The sequence below is a fragment of the Balaenoptera musculus genome, chromosome X (assembly GCF_009873245.2).
Source record: "Balaenoptera musculus isolate JJ_BM4_2016_0621 chromosome X, mBalMus1.pri.v3, whole genome shotgun sequence".
NCBI lineage: Eukaryota > Metazoa > Chordata > Mammalia > Artiodactyla > Balaenopteridae > Balaenoptera > Balaenoptera musculus.
In genome coordinates, this window is record NC_045806.1 from 86148986 (window position 1) to 86161810 (window position 12825).

General features: G+C 48.5%; 2 protein-coding genes across 3 annotated transcripts in view; both read left to right on the top strand.

The window, feature by feature from the left end:
- Nucleotides 1–3206: 3206 nt before the first annotated feature.
- On the top strand, nucleotides 3207–8677 carry GPRASP1 (G protein-coupled receptor associated sorting protein 1). The gene is made up of 3 exons (XM_036840623.1): nucleotides 3207–3269; nucleotides 3623–3698; nucleotides 4023–8677. The coding sequence occupies exon 3, from the start codon at nucleotides 4353–4355 to the stop codon at nucleotides 8502–8504; it is 4152 nt and encodes a 1383-aa protein (XP_036696518.1). The 5' UTR covers nucleotides 3207–3269; nucleotides 3623–3698; nucleotides 4023–4352; the 3' UTR covers nucleotides 8505–8677.
- Nucleotides 3643–12825, top strand: part of GPRASP2 (G protein-coupled receptor associated sorting protein 2) — an 88005-nt gene continuing 78822 nt past the window's right edge. Inside the window, exon 1 of one of the 2 annotated variants that reach the window (XM_036840624.1) lies at nucleotides 3643–3698. The gene's annotated coding sequence lies outside the window, so the exon portion shown is untranslated. Of the gene's footprint in view, nucleotides 3699–10326; nucleotides 10350–12825 lie in introns of those variants that run through there. The other variant, XM_036840625.1, reaches the window with a different exon arrangement.

Here is a 12825-nt window from a genome sequence, read left to right on the forward strand (position 1 = left end):
GTAAGAATAAGGTTCCCTTTTCATCCTGGTAAGCATCCATGATATTCAGTAAATAGGGACTTTCTCCAAGACGAACCTCAAAGATGATTGCAAAATCTCTCTTCTTTAGAAAAGAGAGAAGGCGCTTAAGAGGGTGGTTATAGTGGTGAGAGATGAGCGCCCAAACTGATCCTCCCAGGGGCTGAAGCCCAATTCAAGAAAGTGAAGGGGAATGGACTTTATCAGGATGGTGAGTGAATTCGGTTCCCACTGCTGCTGTAACAAATTACCACAATCTTGCTGGCTTAAAAAAACAAAAACAATAAAATATTATCTTACAGTCCTGAAGGTTGGAAATAGGAAAAGGGTCTCTCTGGTCTGAAATAAAGGTGATAGGAGGACGTCATTCTTCCAAGGGGTTCTAGGAAGAATCTGTCTCCTTGCCTTTTCCAACTTCTGGGTCTGCCTGCAGTCCTTGGCCTCTGGCTTCCTTGCATCTTCAAAACTAGTGATATCCCGTCCACTTGTGGCGTCTTTCTCATGCAACCTCACTGTGACACGGACTCTTCTGCCTGCCTCTTCCACATTTAAAGTAGCCTTGCCATGGCATTGGCCAAGATACAGCAGTGTAATCTTACTTTACATTCAGCTGATTGGCAATCTTAATTCCATCTGCAACCGTAATTCTCCTTTGCCATGTAACATCACATATTTACAGGTTCTGGAGAACAGGACGTGAACATCTTTGGGGGACCTTTATTCAGCTTACCACAGCGAGCGTGCCATTTAGGTGGGTTTTAAAACGGGCAACAGTGCCAGCAGGTTTGTGCTCAACCACAGGTGTGCTTAACCAGGGTTGCTGTTTGCCCCATGGAGCACAGAAAGGAGGGGCTGGAGACTACAGGAAGGATATGGGAGTGCAGGAATCAGAGGATTCAAGGGCCAGCAGGTTTCTGTCTTGGGGAAGTGGGTGCCTGGTGGGGCCTTCTCCAAAGAATGGCTGGGGAAAGTAGACTGGTGTGTATGGCAAGTGTGTGAGATCCCAGTTGGTTCTAATCCCTGCCACATTCCCACCCTGCCAAAGATGATGAGCGCTTGGAGGCAACTGCAAGAGAAGACCTGACAGAACCCGGGGAGAGAAGCCAGGACCGGCCCTACCTGGTGCCTGACACGTGGCTATGGGATGAGAGACAGGGAGGACTGTCTGAGCCGGTGCGGGTCCTGAGAGAGAAAGGCCCTCTTTCCTGGGCAACTGTGGGGGCGGCGAAATGGCAAACTGTGCTACCGTGCTACCACTGCGACTGAGAAAATGGCAGTGTGGCAGAGAGGATGACGACACTGGCGCAGACAGGTGGTTTGTTTCCTCAGGCCAGAGGTCTATCTAGGGCTGCCTTCCCTAGAGAGGCAGTGGCTCGGCCTCCACGGGCGCCGCCTCCCACCACCTTCCTCCCGCCCGCGGCCCCAGAAGGTGGAAAGCAGACCCGGGGAGGGCCGTCCTCACAGCTCCTCTGCCACTGGCGCCCAGTGAGGATGGCGGGCGCGATGGGGGAAGGTAGGGGGGCGGACTCCGAGCAGTCCTCTACACACACAGACACACACACCCTCCCCCCGGGACGATCTGTATCCATCCGCTGCTCCCTCCAGCGCAGCCCCTCCCTACCCTCCCAACCCCGGCCCCCACCGCCCGCCGGCCCCACACGCTGCGGTGCCAGAAGTGTGCGGGGCGGGGAGGGTGGTTGCCCGACGGGGGGCGGTGGAGGGCCGGCGTGGCCCCGCCCCTGAGGCCGGGACTCCTCCCGGCCCCGCCCCTTTCTGGGTCGGAACTACGGTGGGCCTGGGAGGGGGCGTCGAGCCCATTCGTGCCGTATCCCTCCGCCCCCTTCCCGACACCCTCGCCGCGAGCTGTTGGTGCCGCAGCCTTCGCAGCCCCTGCCCGGTTTGGCGCAGCCGCGCGGGGGGCGGGACGCCTCTTTGCCGTTCTGTCCGCACGGCGAGCGGTGGGAATCCGAGTGAGGAGCTGCGACAGGAGGGGGAGGCCGACCATCGGGACCCTGCGCCTGCGAAGGCAAGTGGGGGTGTCTCGGGGGCGACGACCGGCTCACACCCTGCCCCGCGGACCCTGGCAGCCTGACGAGGGGGAGGCAACCGGGTCGGAGCGGGTCCCTGAGAGAGGTGCGCAGCGTCGGTGGACCCCTGGCGCTGAGGAGGCGGCGACCGGCGCGGACCGGGTCCAGGGCGCGAGGTCTTGGCCGCAGGGCTTCCCTCGGATCCTGGGGAGGCGAACGGCGCGGCCGCTCCCCGGCGGGCTTTCTGGACTCCCGCGCCCCGCCGTCGACGGTGCTTGTGCCAGGAGAGGGCTGTGGGGGAGGCTGCTGCGGGCGAAATGGCGGAGGGGAGCCGGGGTGGGGGCGTCGGGGAGGCCGCCGGGGGTGGCGGTCGGAGCCGGGTGCCGAGCGGGCGGGCGCGGGGGGCCGCCCGCCCGGTCCCTGATTCTGGAAAGGGGTTTGTCGGACCCCGCGTGCCGGGTGCTGTCCCTTCCCACAGGCGCCTCTTTGATGCCGGGGTGTCCTGTGTGCGCGGTAGGTCTGGCGATTTCAGGTCACGGCGTGCATCTGTAGAGGAGAGGCTTGAGAAAAACTAGGGACGGGAAAACGGCCTGTATTTCTGGCGTTGTGTGGGGATGGGGGGGAGGGTGGGCAGCAGCCATTGACTGGACACCCGAATCGGGATGGGGTGACTGCGACCAGAGCAGGTCAGGCATCCGGGAATACCTCCTAAAAGTCTCCTCTCTACCCTGTTTCTCCACACTTCCTGGCCTTCCTCCCTCACCTCCATCCAAAATTGGGGGTGGAAAAGATGGACTGGGAGGTGAGGGTGGGACAGAAGTCGTAAATACAAGTACCACCGCACAACCTGTTTTCTAGAATATGCGAGCGCCTTTCCCCCAATCTATGTTGTATAGCACAAGGGATGTGAACACCAAGTAGTGAATCTTCAGAATTGGAGAAGAGACTAAGAGGAAGTGTGTGATGTGAAGATGAGTTATCCAGAAGCCTGATCCATAGGGCTTAAGTTAAAAGAAAATATTCTAACCAACGGGACTGTAAATGTTAAAAGATAGATAACTTGGGTACTCCTATGTTTGTTGTTTGTCTGTCCACCAAGCACACAGCTGCTACCATTATTTCTTGACCATCTTACCTTTGATCTGTTTTTCCATAGGCCTGCTTTAAGGCTGGTCACTTCTGCAAGGAAAGAAAAGAGGAGGAGTCTGGTTCAAATCTCTGGAGGTTTGTGCGAAGAGGGGCGATGCAGGAGACAGCTGCACAGTATTATCATGGCAGGTTCTTTGATCCAAGTGGTTTCAGGGCCTCCTCCACCTCTCCTACTCTCTGTCAAATTTGCACATTGCCGCAGAACCCCTTGCCCATTTCCTGCAGGAGATATTAGGAAGAGTGGGGTAAGTGTGGATTGAGTCATGAATGGGAGGAAAAGACCTAAGTGTAGGAACCAGGAGACAGAAAACATTAGACATATTAGACCCTTAAACAGAAAGAGAGATGTTTGTATCAGGGGTCAGGGTTCTTGCTTGTCTATCTAGCAGTCAGGCTCCATTCTCTGCTATATGTTTACTTGTACCCAGGATATGCAGGCTGCTGTAGAGTTTGACGCCACTGGAATCAAGGAAAGGAGCAAGAAATTGTGCCACATCAGTGCAGGTTGGTATGGGAATGGGTACAACTTTTGGGTGGGGTAGAGGAGACCAACATAGGTCCAAGAGTGATTAGGGTCTGGCCTGGGTGCTCCTCAGTCTCTTCCATTGCCCAGATACTTTTCCACCATCTTCATAACCTGTTTAATAACAGGCAAAGTAATATGGCAGCTTTGGGGATAAAAATTGTAGAAAAAATGAAGGTGATAGAGAGACTTCTAATAGCCTAACTCTCCCATCAAGCATTCGAGGTCCAGTCTCTCTATGTGAGTCTTCATGGAGTGACACAGTTGGAATAGACTCAAAGCCCCATGTCATTCTCGCTTCCTAGATTGACTTCCAGTGGCAGCTCTGGTGGTGTTGGAATTGCTGCTGACCACCACCCTCAACAGGTCTACACCCACCCAAGAATCATCCATCCTCTCCCATCTTGGTTGTGCTTTTTCTTCACTCTGACTGTAGTATTGGCTGAGGCTGGGATTGGGAAGGAGGCTGATTGACTGCTGGACTGGTGATTGACTCTAACTTTTGTTTCCAACTGTATCACCTGAATCATCAAAAGATTAGAGTGTGAAGATACAAGACTGTGACAGATCTGTGGTAGAGGCTGAGACTGACTGGGATAGCAGTATTTAATCAGGTCTCCTCTGTAACTTGTACTATGACTGGGGCTGAGATTGAGCCTGGCATCCAGGCCAAGCCTGAAAAGAAGCCTGGAGAAGAAGTTGCGGGTGGGGCTGAGAGAGAGAATGAAGTCCCAGTGGTGGTCAGACCCAAGGTTAGGACCCAGGCCCAGGTAATGCCTGGAGCAAGGCCCAAAACTGAGACCATGGCAGTAGTTGGGACACATCCTAAGAGTGAGGCCAAGGCAGTCACTGGGGCAAGGTCCATGGATGAAACCTATTCATGGGCCAAGACTGAGTTTCATGCTGAGGCACTACTGAAGACAGAGGGAGTGTCCCAAACCAATGCTGTATCCTGGTCACTGATCAGTACTGAGTCTGGGTCCATTGCTAAAACTAAGATCTGGTCTATGGATAGGGAACTGGTCAGTATGGATGCTGAGTCCTTTCCTGGCACCAAGGTCAAGTCCCAATCAGGTATCCAGCCTTTGTTTGAGTCAGAGGAGGAGACGAATATGGGGTCCTGGTGCCATCCCAGGCCTACATCCAAAAAAGAGACTTCTCACAATTGTGATTTCAGATGGGTGGATAGATCCTCTCTGAGCTCCTGGTGCTGGAGTAGAGAAGAGGTCAGTACAAGGCTTCATCCTAGAGACAGGGTAAAGGCCAGTACTAGGTCCAGGCACATGGCCAAAGAAGAGGCCATGTCTAGGCCCAAAACCAGTCGGGAGCTTTATGTTGCATCCAGTTCTGGTTCTGAGGATGAATCTATTAAGACATCCTGGTTCTGGGCCAGAGAAAAGACCAGTGTCTGGTCTAGGCCCAGGGAAGAGACCAATAGTAGGTCCTGGTTTAGGTCTAAGAAAGAAGTCTCTGAATCTAATTCTGGGTCTGAATGTGAGGACAATGTAAAATCCTGGTTCTGGGCTGGAGAGGAGGCCAGGTACAAACCCAGAGCCAGGAAAGGGGCCGATGTCAGGGTCAGGCACAGGGCCAAGCGAGAAGCTTCCATTGATTTCATGTCTGGGTCTATGGATATAGTCAAAAAAGAGTCCTGGTTCTGGCCTGGAGAAGAGGCTAATAACTTGTCTAGGCCCAAGTCCAAGAAAGAGGTCAGGGCCAGAGCAATGGCAAAGGAAGAGGCCAAAATCAAGGCCAGAGCCAGGACAAAGCGAGAAGCCAGGTCAGAGGAAGAGTTCCTCACTGGGGCCTGGTTCTGGGCTGCAGAAGAGTCCAGCATAGTGGGTGGGGACACTGTCAAGTCCTGTTCTCAAGTGGAGGATGAGTCCATTGTTGGCAGTTGGTTCTGGACTGAAGAAGAGGCCAGTATGGGGACTGAGGCCAGTGGTAAATTCAGACCAAAGACTGAGCAGGAGCCTATTGGCAATTCTATGCTTGGAACTGGGGAAAAGACCAGTGTGGAAACTGAGGCTGATGCCACTTCCAAATCTGTGCCAGCAGATGATACAGAAAAGGTCACTGCCAGTTTCTGCTTCTGGGGTAATGAAGAAACCAACCCAGAGGCTAAAGAAGAGACCATTTTTGGGTCTTGGTTTTGGGTCAGTGATGAGGCCAGTGTGGAAGCTGGTATTGGGGCCAGCTGTGGGTCCAGGCCAAGGTCTGAGGAAGAAGAGGTCATTGGTCCCTGGTTCTGGGCTGGAGAAGAAATCAATACAGAACCTGAGTTTAGAGAAGAGGCCAGGCCAGGAGCTGAAGAAGAGACAATATTTGGGTCCTGGTTTTGGGCTGGAAACCAGGCCCAGATGGATTCTGGGGCTGAAGTCAATTGTGACACTATGCCAGAGACTGAAGAGGAGGAGCCCATTATTCGGTCATGGTTCTGGGCTGGAGTAGAAGCTTGTGGGAGGGCTGAAGTCAGCAACAAGTCTAGCCTGGAGGACAAGGAAAAGGGTATTATATCATCTTGGTTTGGGACCACTGAAGAGATCAGTATGAAGTATGCCACTGGTGCCCAATGTAAATTTATGACAACTGCTGAAGAGATCAATACTGAGTCTGACTTCTGGTCAGGAGAAGATCCCTGTATGTTTGCTGCCAATGGAGGCAGCTGGAAGTCTAGACCAGAGGAGGAACAGGACACTGTTGATTCATGGTTCTGGTCCAGAAAATATACAAGGCCAGAGACCACTGTAGGGCCCTGGTTATGGGCTGTGGAAGAGGGCAGTATAGATGATAGGACTGAAGAAGAAGCCAAGGCACCAACCAAGGAGGAGACCATGATCACGTCCTGGTTCTGGAAAGGGGATAAAGCCATTATAGAGGCTACAGATAGAGAAGAATCCAGGCCAGATGCTGAAGAGGAAGACATTATTGGTTCTTGGTTCTGGGCTGGGGAGGAAGACAGGCTTGAAACAGAAGCAGAGGCTAGAGAAGAGGACAGGCTGGCAGCTGAAGAGGAACATTTTGTTGGGTCTTGGTTCTGGGCCAGGGAAGAGGCCATTAGGAACAAGGCTAACATTTGCAGCAAATACAGTCCAGAAGCTGAAGAGGAGGAAGTCATTGTTGAGTCCTGGTTCTGGGCTGAAGAAGAAGCCAGTCTGGAGGCAGGGGATAGTTTTGAGTCCAAGCATGGCACTGAAAAGGAGGAAATCATTGTTGGGTCCTGGTTCTGGGCTGAAGAATATAATATAGACGTTGGACCCCAGGCAATAGAAGAGACCACATCAAGGTCTGGAGAGGAAACCACTTTTGGATCCTGGTTCTGGGATGCAAAAGAAATCAATGTAGAAGCAGAAACATGCTGTGCATATAAGCCAGAGGATGATGAAGAGATGATTGTTGAGTCCTGGTTGTGGTCTGGAGACAAGGCCATTAATGAGACTGAAACTGTGGCCACCTCTGAATCCAGGCCAGAAAATGAGGAAGGGGCAGTTGTTGGGTCCTGGTTTGGAGCTAAAAATGAGGCCAATAACAGGACTGGTAATGGAACCAACTATGAGTCAAGGACAGTAGCTGAGGAGGATGAAGCCATAGTGGGGTCCTGGTTCTGGGCAGGAGATGAGGCCCATTTTGAATCAAATCCTAGCCCTGTGTACAGGGCCATTTGCAGGTCCACATGTTCAGTTGAGCAGGAGCCTGATGCTTTACGCAGGCCGCAGAGCTGGGAGGAGGTTGCTGTTCAGTTCAAGCCTGGCCCATGGGGTAGGGTTGGCTTCCCATCCCCAAGCCCCTTTAGATTTTCAAAAGAAGCAGCATTTCTGTTCTCTGAAATGTTTGGAGGAAAGCCCAAGCACATGGAACTGAGCCTAGAAGGGGAAGAGCAGGAATCTTTGCTTCAGCCTGATAAGCCTGACCCTGAGTTCCCATTTCAGTATGATCCGTCCTACCGGTCAGTCAGGGAAATTCGAGAACATCTTAGGACGAGGGAGAGTGCAGAACCTGAGAGTTGGTTCTGCAACTGCATACAGTGTGAGCTTAAAATTGGTCCTGAAGAGTTTGAAGAACTCCTTCTATTAATGGACAAAATTCGAGATCCTTTCATTCATGAAATATCTAAAATTGCAATGGGTATGAGGAGTGCTTCTCAATTTACTCGTTATTTCATTCGCGATTCAGGTGTTGTCTCACTTATTGAAACCTTGCTCAATTATCCCTCCTCCCGAGTTAAGACAAGGTTTTTGGAAAATATGATTCACATGGCTCCACCTTATCCAAATCTAAACATGATTCAGACATACGTATGTCAAGTGTGTGAGGAAACTCTTGCTTATAGGTTGGATTCCCCTGAGCAGTTATCTGGAATAAAGATGGTTAGACACCTCACTACAACTACTGACTATCACACACTGGTTGCCAAGTATATATCTGGGTTTCTCTCCTTGTTAGCCACGGGCAATACCAAAACAAGATTTCATGTTCTGAAAATGCTACTGAATTTGTCTGAAAATCCTGTCATGACAAAAGAACTACTCAGTGCTGAAGCAGTGTCAGAATTTATGGGCCTTTTTAACAGGAAAGAGACAAATGACAATATTCAGGTGGTTCTAGCAATGCTTGAGAATATTGGTAACAATATTAAAAAAGAGGCATTGTGGTTCACTGATGATGATTTCAGTCTTGAGCCATTTATTTCTGCATTCCATGAAGTTGAGAAATTTGCTAAGGAACTGCAAGGCAAAACAGATGATCAGAATGACCCTGAGGCAGAACAAAAAAATGAGTATGATTAATCACTTGCCTCTGATTGTCCTTATGTTCCTGAGTTAGGGTCCTTGAATAATGCTTTAGTTTTCAAAGTTGGTTCTATGTTGTAATGTACACTTTAATGCTGATACTGACTTTGCCAAACTCTGTGTATGAGCTGGATCAATCTTCTGATGCCAAACGAATATTAAAACTGAAAGCACATTTGTTGATACTTGTTTGTGTCTAGATTGTGAATTTACCATTTAAGCTTATAGTGAACTGAGCTATCATAAGTAAGCAAAGTAAGTGTTATTGATGTCTATTTGAATCATGTTGTGTTTTCAATAAAGTTCTGTGTTAAAGTTGGCAGAAATCACCCTTCTCCGTGAACTTAAAACATACATGCAAAAAATAACATACGATAACACAGAGGTAATTAGCATATGAATAATAATGCTCCTTGAAAAAGCTATTCTCGTATCTTTAAATGAAAATGTTACCATGGGCTGCTACTCAGGGTATGCTTCAGAGAAGAAGGACCCAATTAATTTGGGCTCTGAAATGTAAGGAAGAGGTTGGATGTTGTGAAGAAAAGCTTGGAGTTGGAAAAACTGTTCCTATGGGAGTGAGGTATCCAGTCTGCCTGGAGTGGCTGGGAGGAGTGTATTAAGGGATATAGAGGATAAGGTAAGTTTTTAAGAGCTGAGAAGTTGCATTTTGCAGTTCAAAGTATGGGTGTTTCTTTGATCTTGCTTAAAGGTTCAAAGAATAAGACCAGAAAGCACACAAATTTAACTGTCAGGAGTTCCATTTCTTCATGGTGGTGCCATGGAAAGTGTTAAGGTAATAGCATACAGGCCACTAAAATTGATGATATATAGGTTTTAAAATTGGCTAAGAAAAGCTCTGATACCTTCTATATTTGGTGAAATAGAAAAGACTGGTATCATACATGGAAAGATGATCCCTCCCCCCAAAAGATGTGTGAAATGGACTGAATTTATGCAAATGTATATTACTTGATTATGGAAAATCCTGCAACCATGTAAAACATGTCAAAGGAATAAAGAAGTGTGAGAGACTACAACTTCAGAAGCACTGGCTTGCTAAATAAAAATGCATAATTTAAAGGGAGTAAGCTGTAAACTCTCCAAAGTTTCTGAGTTTATGGTACACATTTTTCGGATTCACAAAAGTAATAACGTATCCTCAGACAGGAGCAAAAGTCAGGGATAAAGTTGGTTTGGGGTGGGGGTAGTCCAGGCTAAAGGAAAATATACAAAGTTTTATTCACTTTTCGTTTGTCTCAGGGTGCAAAGTGCTTTTTTCCTACCGGATTCTAGGCTGCAAGGTTTATGGAAGTAGGGCAAAGTGGCAGTTTTGCCTCCATTCACAAACCACAAGTGCTAACAGAGATCGTCCTGGTGGTGGAAATTGGAGATTGGATGTTTGTTTTGGCTATCAATATTTTTCAAGACAGATCCTGTGTGTGTTTTAATATGTCGCCCGAGTTTTGCACAGAATATTAAGAGTCAGTTGGTCTCCAAACTCCTCATGGGGTGTTCCTCGCCAGCCCTGTGCTCCTACAGAGCAAGGCCCAGGCTTAGGGCTGGAAGCTTTGGCTCCGAATCCAGCCTTCCTTTCAGCTCTCTATCTTCACCCCCATCGGGAGCTTCAGATTGTTCTAGCAGGCAGCTCACCCCCAGAGGCAGAGGACTGTGCCTTGCGTGCTGCAGGGCTGCGCAGACTTCCAGAGTGCGCGGTCACGTGGGACTAACTGTGGGTCACGTGACCACACTCTCACTTGGACCGGCGTAGAGGTTTGTCGCGCTGGAAAGGGACGGGAAAGACTTGCACCTGACGCTTGACAGACGGCCGTGAGAGGAGTGGTAGGACGTGATGGTGGGTGCGTGGGTGGGTGTCTCTCCATGCTGCACTAGCCTGAAAGCTAATCCCTCAAGCGCCCAGAATTATGGCCTTTGTTGGCGGAGGACACAATCCCTCAGCCAATCGTGAGCGTCTTAGCCGGGGTCTGTTTTTGCCCGGGAGCTCAAGAGGCAGGAAGTCATCCTGCGGGAGGCATAAGTGGAGAGAAGCATCGGCCGCTGCTAGAGGAGGTGGGCTCGAGGCCATATATTGGCATCCGTGGGAGGTGGTGGTGGAGACTAGATCCGGGCAGAGGAAGTGTCTCGGAGCCTCGCGCTCCCTCCTGCCTTCTGAAAGCCCCTACCCCACCCCCGTCTCCCCGCCCAGCGCTGCGTGACTCTGTTTCTCTGTGTGGGTGGGAGAGGTGGACACGTGGAAGCAGTTGGCTTCAGGGGAGCCCAGAGAGAGGAAACGGTGAAGTGACAATTTGTGAACACCGGTGGCCCTGGATCAGGAAACGCAGGTGTGAGGATAGGAACTGTGAGCTACACTCCCTTCCTCCCACCTAGTTGGCACTCACTCTTCTGTCTGTCTGTCAGACAGCGGGGATGGCTGGGCTCAATATTGTGGGCAAGTTAGTGGCGGGGGTGGGGTGGGGGTAATGAGAGGGCAACAGGACTGACTTTTACTCTAAGGTTCCAGCTGCCTGGAGATGCAAGAGAGGAATGAACCTGAATCTGGGCAGCTCTAGGGAAGGGGAGAGACAACACACTCACAAGGAGGGAACCTAGATGCTTTGGGCCCTTCACATAGGATTTCTCATTGGGTTATAAGCAAGCTTCTCAACCCTCAAGAGGATCCCTGGATCTCAACCCAGGCAGCAGAATCCTGGGGGTCTGCCCTGGATGTGAGATTCTGAAAGAGCTTAGTCCCATTGTGCCCTCAACAGTTCCCATCTAGAGACACAAGGGTCATTGTTCCACCTGCTCCATCTGAGGCTCCCTCCCTTTTCAGTCTTGGGTCTCAGAGGAGGGTCCTTCTGGGAACCACCTACAAACTGCCTTGTGAATATTCTCACAAGTTCACCTCCGCTGACCCTTTGCTCTTTTCCTTGTATTTTTTTTCTGGCCAGTGCTTTAGACTTGGTGATTTGCATCTATCCTTAGTGGCACTCCCTTATTTGTGCTAATCCATTTTGGTCAGAGCTCAGCTTTAGGAGGTACCCACAAGATGCCAAAGTCCTTTTAGGAGAGTATAGTTAGAAAAGAATAAATTTTACTAATCCCATTAACCTCAGTATTCGCACATTTTACAGATTTGAAGCCAATTAGTACATAGCAATCTTATTCATTTCTTTTTTACAGATTCATATTCCTCCATTATGTGTCACTACTATAATTTGTTCAATTACTCTCCTATATATGGGCATTTGTTTCCAATATTTTGCTGTTGCAAACACTGCTGGAAGAATAACCTTGTGCAATTGTAATTTTTGTATGGTTAGAGGTATATCTTCAGGGTAGATTCCTAGAAGTGGGGATGGTTGATCAAATGATAACTTCATATGTAGTTTTATTAGATACTCTGAAATATCCCTCCAAAGGGGTATTACAGAATTTCATCCCTATCAGCAATTTATGGGTTGTCTGTTTACCTTCAGCCTTGCCAATAAATTTCTTATTATCCTTTTGATGTTTGTAAAATATCTAGTGATGTCATCTCTCTCATTCCTAATGTTGGTAATTGTGTCTTCTCTTTTGTTTTCCTTTATCATTCTGGCTGGAGGCTTATCAATTTTATTGACCTCAACAAACTAGTGTTTAGTTTTATTGGTTTTCTTTATTGTTTTTCTTGTTTCTATTTCATTGGGTTTTGCTCTTATTTTTTTTTCTTTGGTTTACTTTGTGTTTGTTACTATTTTATTTCTAGCTACTTGAAATAGAAGCTGAGGTCATTAATTTGAGACCATTGTTTTTCTAATATAGGCTTTTTAGTACTGTAAGATTCCCTCTAATACTGCTTAAGCTTTATCCCACAAAGTTTAATATATTGTGTTTTCATTTTTCTTCAATGGAAATTACATACTAATTTCTTTTTTAGTTTCTTCTTTGATCCAAGAGTTATTTAGAAGTAGGCTATGTAGTTCCTAAGTATTTGAGGCTTTTCCAGATATGTTTCAGTTATGTATTTCTACAGTGCTGACCACAGTATCATTGTGGTCAGAGAACTTACTTTGTGTGGCCTGAATCCTTTTAATTTATTGAGTCTTCCTTTATGGCCAAGAATATGGTCTATCTTGGTAAATATTCCAATTGCACTTGAAAAGAATGTGTATTTTTCTGTTGTCCTGTGAACTGTTCTATAAATGTCAGTTAGGTCTAGTTGGTTCATAAACTTGTTTAGGTCTTCTGTTGTATATCTTTACTTATTTTGTCTGTACTTGTTATTGAGAGAGAGGTGCTGAAATCTGACTGTAATTGTGGATATGCCTATCTCCTT